Raw genomic sequence first — 19,899 nt, 5'->3', positions numbered from 1 at the left:
GCTCAAATGTTTTCTTAGAGATGGTGTAAACCGCCTCCCCCCACCTCCAGGGATCACTGCCCCAGTGAGGTGCCCTCATTTGTTGGGACCCAGGGATTGCAACTCCAAAATACATTCTGGAAGGGGATCCAGCTGGAGAACTTCATCACGAGCCACTGCATGTTCTCCCTACCTTTGCTCTTTCCCCCAATCCCAACTGTGTTTCTTTCCAGAGCCTGCTTGTGCCCTTGCTGTGAGAATATGGAGTGAAACACTAACCAGAGGTTGGTACCTCCACAACCTAAGACGTCAGACTCTTCGTTAAGTGCTCAGTGGATGCATACTGTCCTTTACCTTTGTTCCACACATACTCCAGACCCACGACTCTGCCTTTTGCTAGTATTTCCAAAATAATCCACAGCATCTGAGGACCAAGCATGCAACATTTCATAGTCTGAATTCAAGTTTCATAGTTTGAAACTTGGTAATCTTCTCACAGTAAAACTCACTTGGTAATGTCTTCAAGATCAATCTTCCAAAACACAAACTACAAACTGCACTGAATGGTAAAGTTACTTCATTATCAACCCAGGAAGTTCTCAAATTATCGAACAGTAGAGGTCTGATATTCTCTCTTTGAAACTCAGCGATGGATTGCTAAAACATGGCACAATCAAAGATTTCTAACCACACCCTCTCATTCTCAAAAGTTATAAAACTATTCACAAAAAAGCAAATATTAAGTTTTCCCTTTTTGTACTATTTGAGCCAAATTGTGCCTATGAACACTGCTTTTAAAACTAGACATTTAAAAGACCCACTAGCTTATCAATTAGGCTTTAGTTCTTCCTCTACTTTAGATAACTTCCTTTAGCACAAAACAATGCTATGATAATGCCTAGGCCAAGCTTCTGCAACCAGGGCTGACCACATCCATGGAGGTTTCACAACAGGCTGAGATTTTAGTAGGATGGGCACACAAACTCCCCCCTTTTAAGAAAATGATTCTGTGGTTAGGATGGCCAGAAACCTCAAATGTAACTTTACTGATTTGAGGCAATTTCCCAGGAATTTAAGAGGCAATCGTTTACTCTTGACTTTCAAAGACAAGCTGGGCTTGAAAAGCACAGTTGCATCCAAAATTGATCAGCAAGCGACAACCCTCTGAAGTTACTTGGGAGAGAGGGAGAGCAGCTGAGACAACTACACATGACTGAACTATCTAGTTCACTTTCCAGGTTGTAAATTTTCTGGCCCCAAAGACTACTTGAAAACAACTTTTTACCAAGAAAGTAGATTTTTTATTAGCTGAAGTACTAAATTTTTTTTTCTTTTTTTTACCATTTTGATATGGAACACTATAGCTGTAAGACTTGCCAACAACCAATCATCTTCAAGACAATATGCATTGAAGAAAATAGCACAATTACAAAAAAAATTGAAGTCCTGAAAACATGGATTTTAAATTACGGTAGATGACAACCTTATTAAAATACTACTCTACAGGATATTCAAATAAAGCATAGAATTTAAGAAATATCAACATTTACTATCTAACATGATACTAAGGTTGAACCTGGAATGGTTTTGCCACCTGGAAATTTTCACATTTCTTGATCTACATAAACAGAAAACATCAGAAAAGGATACACTCACACACACACGTTTTTTACTGAAAACTGTATTTGAAGAACATCCTATAATCCTCTACATTTCATTCTCCAAATTTTGGTCTTTTTATTTATTATGAAATAAAGTCTATGTATTAAGAGTCAGTACATAGAATTTTAAATTAAGACTGCATATGGTTAGAAAAATATGCATTTTTATGTTATATTTTATTTCATAAGAAAATAAAACTATGTACAAAAATCACTTCTGTCCATCCTATTTGATCTAATGAAGCACCACCATAGAGCACAAAGCTCTGAGAGAATAGCAGCTTGCCTTGGAGTCTCATTTTTCAGTTTTACAGGGAAGTTTAATCACTCCCTGGTTAGAGAATGTATTTAAAATAGTCCACAGTTTGGAAGGGTCCTCACAGTTATGCTGGTGTTCCCAGTGGAGGAGGAGGTCCTCTTTCCTCCCCAACCTCTGTGCACACAGGAGGCAGTTGAAGCCAGAAGGGGACCACAGGAGAACAGTGTAGAAGCCGGGATGCTCAGGGCCCTGGGGGCTTTCCCTGGGCTCAATGGCTGCTAGTTGGGCTCCTTCACTTTCTGTGAGTTTTTCCACCCCATTCTGATGATGAAGGTAGAGTTGCCTTTTTAATTTAGGAAAGGCGTGTGCATCCTTCTCAGAGGGATGATGCTTCACTAGCTTTCTTCTTTCCAGAGGTTGCTTGCTATCAGGAGTGGCGTGTTTAAGCAGTTCTTCCTGAGTTCCCTTGCTGCCTGGTAAGACCCCCTCCTGTAGCCTGCCCTGAATTTCTTCTCCGTGAACATAAAGTAAATGAAACTTTATTTCAGCAAAAGAATGAGCAGTGATCTGACAACGGCCACATTTGATTTGTAATTTGACTTCATCTGCCTGGTTTAGAAGGAAGTCTTCTTCTAGGCTTGACTTGTTTTCCCTGAAAAAGACAAAAATTGTGTCCATAAGATTTCATGAAAAAAGACAACTGGAACTTTTTCTTAAAGCTCTTAATCTTCAGGGATCTAAACACACTCACTGACAAGGACGTACCAAGGGTGGAGTAGACAGCAAGATCTTCAGCAAAGGCTGCAGTGAATGCTGACTGTCACTCCTACTTGGGGCCACACACTTCTTAAGCTACCAGTGTCTATTTGGTAAAAGGGTCTTTCCCTTTATGCATCACCCCCAGTGAGCTAACTCACCTTTGGTTCCCACAGGGACAGGTGTAATCAACCTGGAAAAGTCAAGTAATCCCAAATGCAGCCCTATAGGAACATGCTTGGTTCAGGTGAAGTAACTGTCCCATACAACCCACTGAGAATGGAATATAGTTTGGACTTTACATCTAAAATTCAAAATCTAACTGTGAGACAAGTTAAGTGAGGCTTCTTTGTCCTTTAATGGAAAGCATGGAAATCTGAAAGAGGACAGAAATACCCAAGAAAAAGAGAAATTATAGAAAAGCAAAGAAAAAATAGAACAGGTGCCTATTTTTATCAAATATGATACAGTAAGCCAAAATTGAATAGAAAGTATTTAGAACAATTGGGACAATTATAAAAAACGGGCACAGATTCTACAGCGTTGGAAAAGGTACGGTTCTCCTGGTGCTGGGGAGAACTGATGGCGGTGGAATGAGCTCTATGTCACCTTAGTGGGAAGGGGATACACAGCCCAAACTGAGAGGGTTTCCCTGGTGAATTACTACTGCTCTAACGCCTGTCTGCCAGGCTTTCAAATTACTTAGCTTATTTGTTTATAACGTTAGGAAGTAGTACCAGGAAAAAGCGATGACAAAGGAAAAAATTAACTCAACCAGATAGAATATACAGGGTGAGGTAGGTATCACCACAGACGGTCCACTCCGAGTACCCACGGTGGGTCATCATGTTCTGGGCTAATAATGATGTTTAGACATAAATTCTGTGGATATGATTTTGGGGGAAATTACATGTAAAGATTGTCAGGAACTATATATAATAATTATTTCATTTTCAGAAGCAAGAATAAGCTTTTCTCACCCAGTCATCCCCAGCACAACTCAAACCAGCATTTACGCTTTGGCTAGTGTCAACGAAAATGCTGACTGATGAGAAACCAAAAAGAAATGAGATCATTCTTTTACAAAATAGGAGGACTAGATAGCTACCCTCACAAAATCTTAACCCAAGAAATGATTTAACAAACTTTTCTTCCCAGATCAAAACACTTTCTCGCCAGGCTTCCGTTCCCTTAGCACTCACCTCTCCAGTGAACCTTCTGTCCCTCGCACACTGGCCTCTCTGTTCTTCAGCAAGTCTCCTGGCTGCAGCTCGCTGGGGGAGGGCTCGGTGCTGATCACAACTCTGTGCACTTCTTTCAGATGGCCCAAATAGACTCGGATGTGACCAAACACCTTTGCGCAAAACTCACAACACATGAGTTTCTTCAGGCGGTTTTCTCCGTGGTGAAGCTTCATGTGTGTGCTCAGGCTACCAGAACGGACGTAGGCCTTGCGACAGATCCGACAACTGTACGGCCTTCTGTTGGTGTGTGTGTTCATGTGGTCTCGAAGGTGCTGCTTGAATTGGAAGTGGTGGTTACAGATGTGACATCTGTGCCAAGGCTTCTTAATGCCAGAAAATCCATTTCTGAACACAGAACTGGGCTTAGAGGAAGGGATATTGTCCTGCTTAGGGCCAAGACATTTAGGAATGAGTGAACTGTTTGACAAGACATCTTGCCCTAGGTTCCCGAGCATCTGAGATTGTAGTGTGGCTGTGGGAGCAGCCAGGGGAGCCAAAGTGGGTATAACAATTACAGGCTTGGGCATGATGCTACGGTATTTTTTCACAGTCTCTGGTTTTTGGTCTCTGGATTCTTGGGAATCGTTTTTTGCTCTTTCTTTACCATCTCTACACTTATTAATGATGCCTCTCTTCCTTTTCCCCTGAAGTGCCAAAATTTCATCTGATGCCTTTCGTTTTCTTCCTTTTCTCTTCGCTGCCCCACCAATCAGTTTTGTTTTGTGGTTTAGATCTAGTTTGGTGGTTGGACAAAAGGCATTTTCATGGGGACTCTGCTGTGACACTTGTGAAACAGGTAACTTGCTGGCCATTTTGGTGGCTTCTGTGATGGTGGATGTCTTTTCACCGTCTGTCCTGTGCCCCAGTAAAGAGAAACCTGCCGTGTTAGCACTTGATTCCACCTGGTGAGCCCCTGTTGTTTTCGTTCTCGAGTAGGGTAAGATCGGCAATTTCCCTTTGGGGACTGCAGAGATCAACTGGACTGCACTGCCCAAAATACCGGGTGGTAACTTGGGCATGACTTTTGCAAGATCAACTGGTTCTTTAAGCTTTTCACTGGTGATAGCAGAAGGTTTATGGGATGTTTTCTTGCTTGCAAAGTTTGTATTCCCTGAAATCTCTGTGAGGCCTTGCTTGGCAGAAGGCCCCTCCGGTGTGGACAATGTTGGGGTAGCAGGAGGATTCAGTTCCCCATGGCTATTGGTCATTGGAGATTTCGAGTCCCCAGGGTCACAGCCATTTGTCAGTGGAGCCATGTTGATGCTGTCTGGAACCTGCTCTAGTGATGGCACTTGCTCAAAGGGACTGGGTTTATGCGGGAGTTCAACAGGGCCCTCAGGTGGGGAAAGGGACATCTGAGGACATGCCTGGGTCTGGACAGGAGGTTTGCTACAGCCACCCTCAGGAGGGCTTAGGATGGGTTGCTTTCTTGATCCTTTGTTATTTCTTGGGGGTTGATATCGAGGAATAGGCAGTTTAAGGTTTTCAGGCAGGGGCATTCTGGGTTTCTGAACCTGCTGAGCTGAGGCAACATTCGGCAAAGCAACGAGAGAAAACGTCCCTTCTTGGCCGGCAATCTGCATCAGAGCATACTTCTGGGTGGACATCCCCAGTGGCTTGCAGTTGATGGAGGGTCCAAGACTCATTTGATCAGAGAGTGAAGGTGTATGACATGGCAGCATTCTGGAATTCAAGACTTTGGGCACAATTTTTGGTGCAATAGTCCTAAAGTGACTCTTAGTCTGCAAACTTTTCCCACTCTGTGTTGTTATAGAAGGGATGTGTGATTCACCTGCAAAGACAACACAACACAAGACATTACTGCAGTGTAACTGTCCACCCTTCTCAGCAAACCTCTGTGTCCTTCCAGACCAGCTTGAAGGAGAATTCCTGCCCACTTTCACCAAGGATTACTATTTTCCTCTGTGTTCCCACAGCCCTGTTATAATATTTACCACTTTCTGTAATAATTCAGATAGTTACAAGTGTCTCTACCACTAAAGGTAGTTTCTTAAGAGTGAGGACTCTGTCCTTCTCACCTGTATCCCTCAAGTTCATCCTCTCTACTTCCCCAATTCTGACTCACTGTGACAAGCCAGGGCAAATCCCATCTCCTTTCCTGATCTCCCAAGTTGCAAAGCTTTTCCTCTGGAATGTTCTGTATATTTTATATACATGCCCTGCTCTCCCTATTAAACTCGAGCTCTGTGAGGGTAAAGCCTATATTTAATTCATCTTGATATTTCTCGCTGTATCATTGGTATGAAACAAATGCTTCTTGTATCAAACTCATTTTTCACTCAATTTCAGGATACACCATTTGACCCACTGGCAGTGCAATTTGTTTTGCACAGTGGATGAATTCCAGACTGAATGCTAGCTTTGTTGCTGTTTCCCCATGTGACTTGCGAATTTCTTCTCACACCTTTCCAACTGTTTATATGTGCTTTTGCAATTAAATCACCAGTATTAAAAAAGCTGATGTGACACCTTTAAAGAATGTTGAACAAAACCAAAAGGATACAAAGCAGTAAGTAGAAATGCAAAGACAACATAAAGAATATGTGCAACACACAGAAAGCACCTTCTAGGTCACTAATCGGAACACTTTTAACTGATAGAATAACACTTCATTCTTGGATTTATTAGCCTAACCTAAGAGCAATTACCACTACCTTCAGAGAACAATTAGGGAAACATTTCAATGCCCTGCCTCCAAGGACTGAATCATCTATTTTACTCCCCCAAGGCCTCCAGGTCACAAGGCAGAAAGTTCCTCAGTCTAAGTACCTCATATTAATCAAACTTACTTCAACTCACATTTACTAGGCACCTATGTTATTCCAACATTATAGGCCCACAATCCCTTTTCTGAAACTTTTGGGGCAAGATGTATTTTGGAATTTATACTTCCAAATGTTAGCAACATAGTTAAGATACGTATACCAAATGTTACATAACACCCAGCAGAATCTGAAGGGCATTCACAAACTTAATATCACTCTGCAGCAAAAGAAGTAAGTGTTCATAACAAATAAGACAAATGAAGATTTTTTTAATAGTCTTAGGTCAGGTTTTTGCCTCTGAATGAGTTTGGTACTCCACTTTTAACAAATTTTTCTGTTTTTCGACTTTGGAGTTGTGGGTAAGGGACTGAAGAACTACTTATTTAGGGAATACCAGGATACAAAAGTAGATAGCTGGCAATCTAACGAAATAAGTAATTAAAACTTTAAAATCAACCTTTATTTTAATGGCTACAGCTAGAAAATGCACAATTGTAGCAGGAACTTGATTCTTTTAGCAAAATTACACTCCTGAAATACATAAGTAGCATAGTAGAAACGAGTTAAAATACTTATTGACCAACTGATTTTAGAATATAATCCGTGTTTGGGATGTCATGAAAACATTCCCACTAAGGAGCTTGCAATAGAGTAAGAAGTAAAAAGAACTAGTGCTGTGGTCTGGAAAAACCAGACAAGGATAATTTTCTTCTTTTTCTTCTTAGCTTTGCCACCATGAAGCCTCGTAAGCTGAGAGGTTAATGATTCGACAACAGTCACTATACAGATTGCTGCATTTGCTTCTTCCTCCTACACAATTTTAATTTTTAAAGTTCTATTTTTTGAGCCCTTAAATTTAAATGTTTTCTATTTCAAACCTCACCTTCTGATATTTTTCTGGAAGAATTACTGAAGTTATAGATAAATACAGGGTGGCCAGGAAGTTCATGTGCAATTTAAAATTGCACACTATTTTAAAAATGCATATGAACTATATGGCCCCCCTGTATATTAAATCAGGAAGGAGAGACTTTGTAGCAAGCCTAAAACGTTTGATAGCTTTTGATTACCTAGAGACAAGGGTTAGTAAATTATTACATTAACAGTAATAATGGTCTTTGAATTTACATAATGGATCTGGGATAGGGAAGGGAGGGAAGAGAAAACATTGGGTTATCAATACTTATTTCTTGCTCCTAACTGCTTGAGCAGAAAATATTTACTGCAAGAAGAACTAGAACAAAGGGTACTCTGTCTTTTGTCGGTCATAACCTTGTGGAATAATGTGATAATACGTAGCAGCACAAGATCTATTACCTTACTCATCTTCTCAAAAACCAGTGTTCAATAGCTGTAAATCTCACTGGGTGAAAAGCCAAAATCCTCACAATGGCCTAAAGGCCTCACACTTTTGAGCTCCCAGGAGCCCCTCACTTACTCCTCCACTCAACTCTCCTCTGGCTGTGGGGCCTCACTGCTGTTCCTCAGACACTCCAGAAAGGCAATTGCTCAGAACTCTGTGTTTGCTGTGCCTACTTGCCCAGAGCATCTTTCCCTCTAAACACTCCTTGTATAACTTCCTTGAAGGTTGCTCAAATGGCCTCCTCCCAGTATCTACTCTGACCACCTTATTTAAAACTACAGCCCCATTCTGAACTCCCTACTCCCTTTGCCTGCTTTAATTTTCTCTAGAACATTTGCTCCATCTAACATCTTACATTTACAGTCCACCTTCCCTCACTGAAATGAACTCCAAGAGGCCAGGGGAATTGGCTTGTGTTTTCAGGGCCTGCAACAGTGTCCAGCATGTAGCAGGGATTCTGTACATATTTGTTGAATATTTTTTAAGTGGTAATAAAGTGACCAATGACAGAAATAAAGAATTTACAGATTGAGCCTTACCTAGGGAATTTTCTAATATGTAAAAAGAAGAACACAATTTTAAAATGGCCTTTAATATTTCAAAATTTAAAAATGAAATAGAGGAAATTATCTGTGGAACAGTAGTTCTGTTTTCAATTTAATTTTATTCATTGCCAGAATAAGGAAATAGGGTAGCATCATCATCCCCTTAAAATAAAGGGGACAGGTGAGGCCACCTGAATGATCAACAGATAGGACAACAACAGAGGACAGTACATTACGCTACTGGGTATAAACTGAGACACGGAGACAAGCAAGCTTTGCAGAAGAAACTGCTTTAAAACAAACAGACACACAGAGGAGAGAGTGGGGGATCTGAATGAAGGCAGGAGAAACAACTGGAAACAGAAAACTGAACCTCAGAGGCGAACATGGCAATGTCCACACAAAGAAGAGCAGAAATAACACTGAGCAGAAGACACGGCTGAAGCAACCGCAGTGGTCAAGGTCTCCACAGACTTAAGCTAGGAAGGGCTTCCTATTTTTTTATGAGCAAAGTGTGAAAAAGCAACCTTCTGACAGTTCAAGTTTGCAGAAATGAAACCAGATAGATCTTACAGAGCCATACCGAAAGGGTATGAACTAATCATGATACATTTGAAGTCAACGTGCTTTAAGTGATCTTTAAAACTCTACATTACAGTGGAAGTAAAAATGTACAGGAGGAGCAACGACATTCAAAGGGAAAGGAGGACAAATGTGGTCTGGGAGCAGAGGACACTCCTGAGGCAACCAGCTCTGCCCAGCCTGAAGAATGCTGATGAGTGTGAGCAGTCTGGGCGACCCGGAATGACAGCACCGGCTTAGAACGACAGGGATGGTATCTGCCAAGCTGAGTCTGTTCTCATCAAGTTCCCTACAACTTATTTAACTATTTATTTTTTAGAGACAGGGTCTGGCTCTGTTGTCCCCTCGCATGATCACAGCTCACTGCAGCCCTATATGCCCAGGCTCAAGTGATCGTTCTGCTTCAGCTTCCTGAATAGCTGGGACACTATCAGGCATATGCCACTATACCCAGCTAATTAAAAAAATTTTTTTTAACCTTTTAAAATTTAAAGTAAAGTCTCACTAATGTTGCCTAGGCTGTCCTTACAAGCCAATCCTCCTACCTCGGTCTCTCAAAGTGCTGGGATAATAGGCAGGAGCCTCCGGGCCCGGCCACTGCCAGTGATTTAAAGAGGTGGGTACTGAGGTAGAAAAGTTGGCTTTGAATCAACATCACAAGCTAATCACAGAGAATCTGTGTGGTAAAAAGATAAGGTCTTACTGAGTACATTTAATTTACTTATACTTATCTGGATCTATCAGAAATTTTACAGAAGGGTGAGGGTCTCCATAAAGGTGGTATTGAGTCTAATTTCTAAGAATCATTAAGTATAGAAAATAAAACCAATGAATTAGAAGAAACCATTGGCAGGAAAAAGACAGCAAGGCCACAAAAAAAATAGAAGGGAAGAAACCCTAGTAATTACTTGAATGTCCATCAACAGGGTGTTAATAAAAGAATCATCCAACCATTTGATGTAGAACTACACAGTGTCAGGAAAGAAGAATGAATTGGAATGACAGGGAATACTTGCCAAGATGTGAGATTTATAGTATGCTATCATGTGGGGTTTTTTTTGCATTTTTTTGGCTGGAGCTGGGTTTGAACCAGCCACTTCCGGCATATGGGGCTGGTGCCCTACTCCTTTGAGCCACAGGTGCCACCCTATCACTTGGGTTTTTAAAAATGGGAAGATACACACACAGATATATTCCTGCATATGTATACAGAGTGTCTCTGAAAGGAAGCAACAGAAACCAGTATTAGTGGTAGCCTTTGTTGGCTGCAGAAAGCTGGGGGAAGTATTACAGGAAGTATTAATAGGAAGTATTAAGTCAGGGACGGGATAGGTGCTAATTTCCCACCTAATGAAAAGAAGATAAAAGTTTCCCTACTTGGATCTGTTTTTAAAAGCCATATCTTTTGGGTATTTGTTATGAATGTGTGTCTGTACATAAATGACTAGATAGACACACAGGAAACTGGCTCCTACCTTTTATTTTTCTTGACTACTTAATGACAAGAATTGCTAATGATCAAGGAAGTAATCAAGTCGTTTGACAGGTAGTGCATAACTACCCCCCAAAGTTAAGCGCTGAGAAGCATTAGAGCTCATTACCTCCCAAGGACAATTGGAGTCCTGAGAATTGTTCCTCCAAACATTTGGCTCTTTAAGATAAAACAAGGCAATTTGCAGTAAAGGTCAGTTATGCTAGAATAGCTACACTTTTTTGTTTAGTTGACTGAACAAGAGGAGTCCTTAGAGAAGTTGAAAATTCCATTAAGTTTAAAAAAACTCTGAAATACTAAGATAGTGTGATTATAGAAAGTCTTTCTCTGCAATATGGTTACAACAGTGGTTTAGTCCCCTATGCATTTACAAGGCCTTTCACAGATGGTGTGATCTAAAAGCCCTCACCTGCACCTACTAAATTACAGTTCTTATAGAACTGTGCACTAAATAATGAGAAGTAGAAATTTCCACTGACATACATAATTTCTGGAAATCCTGCAAAAATATCCATAACAAAGTTAAAGAGGCTCACAGGACTCTAAGGCACTAAACATGGACTTTTATTAACTAAAGACATAAAAGCCTCACTCAGTAAAATTAATTTTGCACAATTATTCAACAAGAATATTTAATATTAGGATTTTAAATGTGGGCTGTTTTTAATATGTTGAACATATTAAAAGAACTCTTCTGAAAAGTGACATTCTACAGTTGGTGAAAAATTGATCTAACTGTAATTAGGGGAAACTAGGAGGTGTTAAGTCCTTATTATGGTCCAGAACAGTGATTTTCAACTAGTATGCATGGCACACTAGTGTGCTGTGAGAGGATCTTAGGTAGGCTGCAAAAATATTTAAAAGATCATTAATTAAATTATTTTTGAAAGAAGTTCAAAGCATATTTTTTTTTTTACTTTTTTTGATCAACATCATTTAAGTGTGCCATAGAAGTTTAACTATAGATTCAAGTGTTCTGTGGGATAAAAAAGGTTGAAAAACACTGGTCTAGAATCTGTGCTGTCTTTTAATGAAATCCTCACCCAAACTCAGCAAATATGTATTCTTGTTCCCCTTTTACAGGTTTAGAAACATGAAGCTTGAGGAAATTAAATAATAAGACAAACTGTACATTACAATTAGAAGCAAGGACCTTTCTCTCTTTTTTTCTCCTCTCAAAGGGGAGGGGGAGATTATATACAAAGTTGCCCTAATTAATCTCAAAACAGAATAGCATCTCTGAACCTTAGGGAGAAAAACAAGATAATAAAACTTGAAATAGAAAAGGCTTGTTATAGCCTAAAATTTCTACTATCATTTAAAAGAATTCACAGAAAATTAATAGTCATTTGAAAGCAAAAGCAGGTTTTTATAGGTGAACTTGCCACTTACTATCCATAGGGTTCTGACAAATCCAGAAAGGCTGCCGGACTTTGTTTGGAGAGTGTGCAACGTGTGTCCTCCTCCTCCTGCTGCTCCATTCCCACCAAAGGACTGGATCTGATGGACAGTGTGTGCGTATTAGAGGCAGCAGAGGGGAGAGCGGGGGCTCAATGGCACGAGGTGTCACTGTCCAACCCAGAGTTATCCAACTGTTCCACAGGGTAGCTAGCATAAATAGCATTAAGAGACGAAAAGAGCATGAGGCAATTCTCTAGATAGCTACAAACAACTCACTTCCTGATTTCCACTGGCAGAACCAAGGCCTGCTTTGTTGCTTCTGAACAGAGTTGTTCCCGTGTCTGGTCGTTGGTTTGGGCAAAGTTCCATTATTCTGTCTGTTGGGGATCAGAGGCCTACTGCTAAGCGTGTAGGAGGGAATAGGGAGAGAAAGGGAGGAGTGTCCCCGTTCTTGAAACAGGCCCCCTGGATCCAGGCTCAGGATAGCTGCCAAGTCTTAGCCACTAAAGAGCAAAACTTTTAGGTGTTGTTTAGGTTTTAATTTTATTAAACTGAAAAATCCTATTTTCAATTTTATTTGTTGGCATCCTTGTTCTCCCTCTCACTTGGCTTTCAGATAATAAATTCCAGTTGGGGTTCAAACTGTTTCCCAAGATGGCCTCTTGTTAAAATAAATATGGTAAAACCCTGGGGAAGTCTAGGATAAAAGAAATGTCTCATAACACAAGGGAGCTCAACTTAATTTTGTTGAAAAACCTATAAACACATTTAGCCATTGCCTACCTTCTCCCCAAGCCACTGTCCAAGGTCTGCAGCAGCAGAGTCAACAAGAATTTATTGAGCGTTGACTGCAGAGCGTGCACTGAAAACAGGCTGGCAACAGACACAAGTGTTCTTTTGTTTCTAATCCACATATCCATAGCAGGAAGACCTCCTAGATTCATTGTTATCTTGACCCGAATTTCAGGAAATTTGAGACAGTCCAGCAGAAACAAGCGCATCCCCCACTGGACATCTGCGTGGAGTCTAGTTTGTCCAATCTCCGTGGCACTCCTGTCCCGTTCTGCTCAGCTGCACTCTTGGCTAACTCCCCCTCCCCTTCTTTAACACCACCAGGGACATGCAGGCACCTTCTACTCAGTACAGGCCTTTGAAAGCTGTACTACCAAACAGTTCTTTTATTCCTTGGTTAGCAGAGAAGAAAATTCTCATTTTCTGAGGAGCTGAACTTTTTTATCAATATTGTTTCTTTAACATTATCTCAATGATAGGTAGTATTTTATGTGTCAGATATGCATCACCTCATTTAATTCCCATAATAACCTGAGTTAGGAATTACTATTACGTCCATTTTGTAGACAAAGATTGCTAAAGCTGGTTGAGTAACAGCGCTGAAACTCAGCCTTGGCCCATTTCACTCCAGGGGCTCTCCCTGCCCCTGCTGCCGACTGTGAGCCATCACGCCTGTTTATGGTCATCACCAGAGTCTCCAGCGGAAAGATCGTGGCTTTGGGGTTTAGAACTAGATTTGGTTTCAACTCCTGGCTCTGTCATGTACTTGTGGCCTTGGCAAATCCCTCTCTGTGCCCAAATGTTATCATCCATGAAACAGGAATTAATAGTGTCTGGCTATAAAGGTCATTGGCAGGACTAAATGAGAAAAATACCTATGATGAGGCCAGGGTAGTTTCTGCCACATTAGATGCTGAGCAGATATTAGTTTTCAGCTTTCTCCTTGCCATGAAGTATGAGGTTCCTGACATTGATTTTCGGTGAGGGAAAAAAGGCCCAGATGTTGAATGGAAAAAGTTCTGGATCCTTAAACTGGTATTTCTACTCTAAGAAGTAAGCAAAAACTGAGGCTGGGAAAACACTACTTCAAAAGGAAGGGCTCTGGAGCAAAAGTTTCTCTCTGACCTTCTCCTGCCCTCCTGGCTCCTCAGTCTCCCCAGAGGCCAGCCATAGAAACCAGGCTCCCTCTTTGCCAACATGAGTCACAGAAACTAGAACCCGTTTTCCTTAAAGCAAACCTAAAACCTAAACACAATACTCGTAATTTTCTCCCTTTCTTTCTGTGTGAAAACTGGCCATCAAGAAATTATCTGAACTGCCTTGTTTGAGTGTAGGTCATCAGACCCCCATTCCAGAGAGGGCCCCGCCCCACATCCAGAAGGAAGGAATGCGGCTCAGAGGCCAAGAAGACTCCCAACAGGCCTTGCTGGGTTCCCCTACTCAGTCTATTAGCATTAGATCAGACCCTTCTTGTTTAATCGTATTTCTACATAGCTGTTGATAACTTTGTTGAACCTAAGCATAAAAATGGACAGTTTTTTCTGTACCGCTGGGTATCCATTCTCCAGGCTCCATGCCACGTACAACTAGATGAATACAATTAGATGAATTTGTACGCCTTTTCCCCCATTAATCTGTCATTTGTCAGGTGAACTTTCAGAGAGTGAAAGGGACGTTTTCTTGGCTCCTACTCTTGTAAGTAATGCTCCCAGTAGAACGGTGTTTTTTTCTTTCGGGCCCCTCTCCTGACACCCACTTGGGTAGCTCCACCTTTCCTAACATCTGATCTATCTTGTCAGGCTCTCTTACTCCTTTGTCACATCCTTCCTTCTATTTTGCAAACTTATGCATACAAGCTGACAGAATGCTAACTGGATTAATAATTCAATGTGAATAGGAGTTAACACATGTGCATTCTAAAGAGCAGTTTTAGGGGGACATGCCTTACTTTTGTTTATGCTGAGTATTGAGGTCAATTTTGCTCCTAAACCTAGCAAGGAAGAAGGCAACTACCCTAGTAGATGTTCAGGAAGTGGTGAGCACAGATCTCAGTGGCCCTGGGATGAGGGATGGGGCCTAGGCTGGGACTAGGGCAACTTGCCACATCTCTGGAGGACAGTGAGAGCAATGGATATATGAATTCTCAATTCAAGGGAAAATACATGGGCTCTCATAGTGGATAGGGGCTGGGCATTCAGAATTTTGAAGGCGCTTATTTGTAGATTTTAGTATTTTGCTGAGTAAATCATTAAGTTTAAGGTAGCTTACTTATAGAAAGAAAAACTAGGCACCAAAAGGAAACTATAGCCCATAAAACTGAATAAATTAGATATGTAAATACAGTAATCCCTCAGCATACATGGGGGATTGGTTCCAGGACCTCCTGCAGATATCAAAACCCACAGATGCTCAAATCTCTGATATAAAATGGCCTAGTATTTGCATATAACCTATGCACATACTCCCTTATGTTTTAAATCATCTCTAGATTACTTATAATATCGAATACAATGTAAATGTTATGTAAATGGTTGTTATACTATTGTTCAGGGAATAATGGCAAGAAAAACGTCTGCACATGTTCAGTACAGATGCAATTTTTAAAAAATATTTTTAGTCCATGATGGACTTTATGGATATGGAAGGCTGACAGCATATCATGAAGAAAGAGGAAACATTCTTTTTTTATAAAAGAATTTAAAAGCCAATTACTTAAACTATTAATGCAATAAAAGAAAAAATAATACAATGTGGTTTATTAAATTCAAGTAATTAATTATTCCTTTGGAGCCACATAATTATGTCCCAAATGAAAAGTATTTCTAAAAAGCTTTACTATTTAAAATACATTTTCATAACTTTCAATTTCAACGAATTTCTTCTTCATTTTAATTATGCCGCTTTTGTTAGTTCTATTCTAGGAGAGATTGTTTTGATTTCAAGTGCTTCTGATGAAAAACAGTTGAAAACTGTAAGAAACACTTTGTGTTTTTAATACATTTAGGAAAGTAACAGTAAGTTGTTTATCTTTTTGGCAAAAATGATCTGTAGTAGTCATAAAATTTGATTCGTGATTACAAAACATTCAAGTTTGTATCTTTGCCCAAATATAAGAGTGACTCAGTAGCATAAAAAGGTAACTGTGAGTTAATGACTTTCCAAAGATGCAAATCAAGAGAAACAGGAACTTCTGAAGGCTTTATTAACCTCATTCTTTCATTTTTCTTTTTGTTGTTCCTATTACTTAGAATTACTAACATTCAGATGAGACACAGTTGAAATTTAGAGCTTGATCACTAACCTCAACATGGGAAAAGCAGCAGATCTTTTTACTTGATGTCTTTTCCCCTATAATAAATACCTGTGCACTTTGTCTTTCTGGTAGACTCCGACATTTCCTGAGTCAGCTGTTTCTCAACAGGACTGGTCAACATGGAAACTTCTCCTGCAAAAGAGTTTAGTGAGCTGCACAATGTCTCATGGCAAGAAATCTTCCCCTAACAAATTAAACATGGGCCCCCTTCTTTTTCAATTTCATTTTTCAATAGCAGTTAGAACAGTTAAGTATCTAGGAAGACTAACAAGGTGACAGTTGGTGAAGAAAACCTTTTCCTTAGTGGGATAAACAGAAAGATAAGGTTTCGACATCAGAATACGCAGTCTGTTGGAACAATTAAACTAGAACATAGGCAGATTTCTTGCTTTTGGTCAAGATACCATGATGATGAAACTAATGTGGTAAAGATCACAGCATTTCAACAACAGTCCAGTTAAAAGCAAGGGGCTGGAATCACAAAGATATTATAATTCCAAAAGCAGGTTTACTTTATATAGAAGAGGCATTTTTGAAGAGTATGCAAACTTCATTTTAAAAAATTAATTGTTCCACTGTTTTAGAGTATAGTTTTACAGCTACTTCACATCAGACTTATCTTCAACTCACAGTGATCTGGAATATTTTTTGGTGTAAGGTTTTCTATATCTCAGCTTTTATGTCAGACAGTACATGATTTGTAAGTACAAATGCAAAGGCTGGGCAGCAACGGGTCTTCAAGAAGTAGAATACTCCCTTGTTATATGGCTAATCACGCCCTAACACTGTTGCCAGTAAGTCTTGACTGTTCCTTATTTCTTTAAGCGAGGCACATCTTTCCTTAACGTAGAGAGACCCACTACAATACTGATGCTGTGAAGAATTAAAGAAAAAGAACATGAAGTCTCAGGCACTGACTGGTATTAGCTGGGTATGAGTTAACCAGCACCCAGATTCTGAGGCACTAAAGTAATCAAATTCCGACCTGAGCTAGCACACAGAGATAAGCCATTAGAACTTGAAAGCTGCGGTGACCACTCTGAGTTCCTTTTCCTTTGAATTCGGCTGGGCTTCTCCATCCGTGTCTTTATTGTCCTTTGATGATAACTACAAAACCTGGCTGAAAGCAACTTCTAGTACAGGTTAGGAATCTGTAAGAGTTAAGGCTCCATTTTTCCTGAAGTCATGCTTACGAGTTCTTAGGCAAACACCCCAGGTGCCAGAACTGGTCTCAAGGCTGTTGGATAGTCACCCAGGGCTGTTTTCCTAAGAGCCCTCCCCAGCTGGCCCTACCAGATGCTCTCCAGCCCCACTGCCTGCTGCCTAGTGCTGGAGAAGCCCAGCCACTATGAACAAAGGATGACATTGTAAGTTTAAGGTTTCCAGACTCATAATCTCTTCCACAATCCACTTACTTATCTTTAACAGACGCCCTTCAGATCCTCATGGGGGTAGCATAGGTTTCTCCCTATTCTTGGAGCCACCCCACCCCTTTATCCCACCCCACCTAACCCCCTGGGACCATCTCTCTCCTGCCAATGATTTTTGACTCTGACTACCTGGAAAAGAGAGGCCATTATATGGGAACTCATTGCCTGTCTCTTCTGGGACATTAATTATGTGGTTCCAAAGGAATAATTAGTTACTTGAATTTAACAAACCACCACATCGTGTTATATTTTTTTCTTTTATTGCATTAATATTTTAGGTAATTGGTTTCCTCTTGCTTCATGATATACAGTTAGCTCTCTGTATCCACGGGCCTTCTCTCCTTTTGTTTATGATTATACCACACAAATAAACTTATTAAAACCTTTTCTGGCATAAGGAGAAAGGAGGGAGAAGCATTATTACTGCCAATATATGACTCATCTACTTCAAGTCCTGAAAAATTAAAATGCAAAAAGAAAAAAATTGTGCCTCGTGGAATAAGGAAGTGGAGTGTTGCCCATCTGTTCTGCACCCACACTTATCTCCAGGACCCTCCATCTGCTTCAGGGATCCTACATCTCAGTGGCTCCTCTATTCCTAGGAAGCTTTTCCTGACCATCCTTCTAAATGTAATAAAGCAGGAGCTTTTCAGCCCCAGGCAATTGCTTGCTGTTCTCTTTTTCTGCTTTAAGTGTCTTTTGTAGTACCTACATTACTGTCTCCTCCCACTAAAATGTAAGCACGAGAAAGCAGGGATTTGTTTTGCTCACTGCCAGGACCTGAGGCTCTAGATCAGCATCTGACAGTCATAGTGCTTTTTTTTTTTTTTTTTTAAACTAAATGAGCAAACTACTTACAGTCCAACCATACTGACATGCTCTCTCCTAGGCTTTTGTTGAACACAAAAATAAAAAAACAGTAACAGTAGCAATAAAAGTTTTGGGCCTTATCTCCTTTCTTTTCTTCATGAGAAAACTTACTGCAGATGTGTATATGTTCCTTGTGAAAGCACACGTAGTGAGGATAAGATGGGAGTCATTCAGGCTAGGGTGTGACGCAGCTGGTCTGGTCAGTTTACATGACCTTCACCTCAGGTTTCCCAATCTCGCGGTTTTGTAAATTCAGGTTTAACCTAAACGTGTATATCTTGAGTAGTTTCGGGCCATTGATTTAGCAGATTAACTTTTGAATTGGAATGATGGGTTCTCTGATTATTATTGTTTAAGATAAGGGTTAACATGCTTTTTACTTTGAACTTTCACATATAAAACTGTGATTTTGGAAACAGGAAAGCAGAACAGTCTTGGAGAGGCTATTCTTACTGTTCTCCAGAATCGCCCGCCTTCTGAGAAATAACTTTTCGTGTACCTACCCTCGTCTCTGCATATTGGCTGACAGTGACAGGTGGTCTATAACACTTGTCTCTACCCATCAATTTCTATTCTTCCCCAAACACTTAGGGTCCTCAAATTCCTTTCTGAGGTACTAAAATGCCCCTGATTCAGGAGTTGGACTGAATGCTTGATTATCTCACTTAATCCTCCACCCATGTTTGACATTAACATCTCCAGTCCATAGATAGGGAAACTGAATATTTCTTGCAAAGTGACAAAGCTGGTGAGAGGTAGATTTGAACCCAGGTCTGTCTGGCACCAAAGCTGTTCTCCCTCCATTCCAACACACTGAACTTACTGAGGTGTTCAGTTATTTATCTGTTTACATGTGGGTCTCTTCCAATGGCTGGTGAGTATCACATAATCTATCTCAATGCTGAGAAAATAAAGATCTTTTTGACTAACCTTTTCCTAATCAGGAAATGTAAGTGTTAGGAGAGAGAAATCTTCCTTTTAACAGAAATCTATAGCATGGTTGCTAGAGAGGTACTTAATAGAATGTACACAGCACTCAGCAATGCCCTAGTACTTACAAGCCAGTGGCCTTTTTTTATATAGCTTCTGGTGAACTTTTCACGCTCACCCCAGAATGTAAATTTTTTAAAGCTTCAATTACAGAATAAATTTAATGACAATTTTAAAAGCACTGACAAAGTAGTTTTGGCGAGCGAGAGTGAAGGAAAAAATAATTACTAAGGTCTTTTATAATTAAAAAAAATAAATTTCTTAAATACTTCTCAATTACATACCACCTACTTCTAAATCTAAGGTCACTAAAAAACAGTGGGCCTGAAAGAAAAGTCTAAAAATGCTAAAAGAATTTCTATATTCCTCATGTGGCAATTCCTGCTCCTTTAGTAAACTTGATGAAAAAAAAAAATTCAGTGTTCAATCAGTGTAA

At 40.2% G+C, this 19,899-nt stretch overlaps 1 protein-coding gene across 6 annotated transcripts in view; it reads right to left on the bottom strand.

Moving 5' to 3' along the window:
• Positions 1 to 1,857: 1,857 nt before the first annotated feature.
• The window catches only part of ZNF438 (zinc finger protein 438), a 150,088-nt gene continuing 132,046 nt past the window's right edge, over positions 1,858 to 19,899 (bottom strand). For 3 of the 6 annotated variants that reach the window (XM_053573131.1, XM_053573130.1, XM_053573132.1), the window contains 4 exons: positions 16,222 to 16,305; positions 12,060 to 12,275; positions 3,858 to 5,691; positions 1,858 to 2,551 (listed from right to left, as the gene is read on the bottom strand). In XM_053573131.1, coding sequence (XP_053429106.1) covers positions 1,936 to 2,551; positions 3,858 to 5,691; positions 12,060 to 12,275; positions 16,222 to 16,305 — 2,750 coding nt within the window. In that variant the 3' untranslated portion in view covers positions 1,858 to 1,935. The remainder of the gene's footprint in view (positions 2,552 to 3,857; positions 5,692 to 12,059; positions 12,276 to 16,221; positions 16,306 to 19,899) is intronic. The other 3 variants (XM_053573133.1, XM_053573134.1, XM_053573135.1) reach the window with 3 other exon arrangements.

The sequence above is a fragment of the Nycticebus coucang genome, chromosome 20 (assembly GCF_027406575.1).
Source record: "Nycticebus coucang isolate mNycCou1 chromosome 20, mNycCou1.pri, whole genome shotgun sequence".
Lineage (NCBI taxonomy): Eukaryota > Metazoa > Chordata > Mammalia > Primates > Lorisidae > Nycticebus > Nycticebus coucang.
This window is presented reverse-complemented; position numbering and strand designations above follow the sequence as displayed.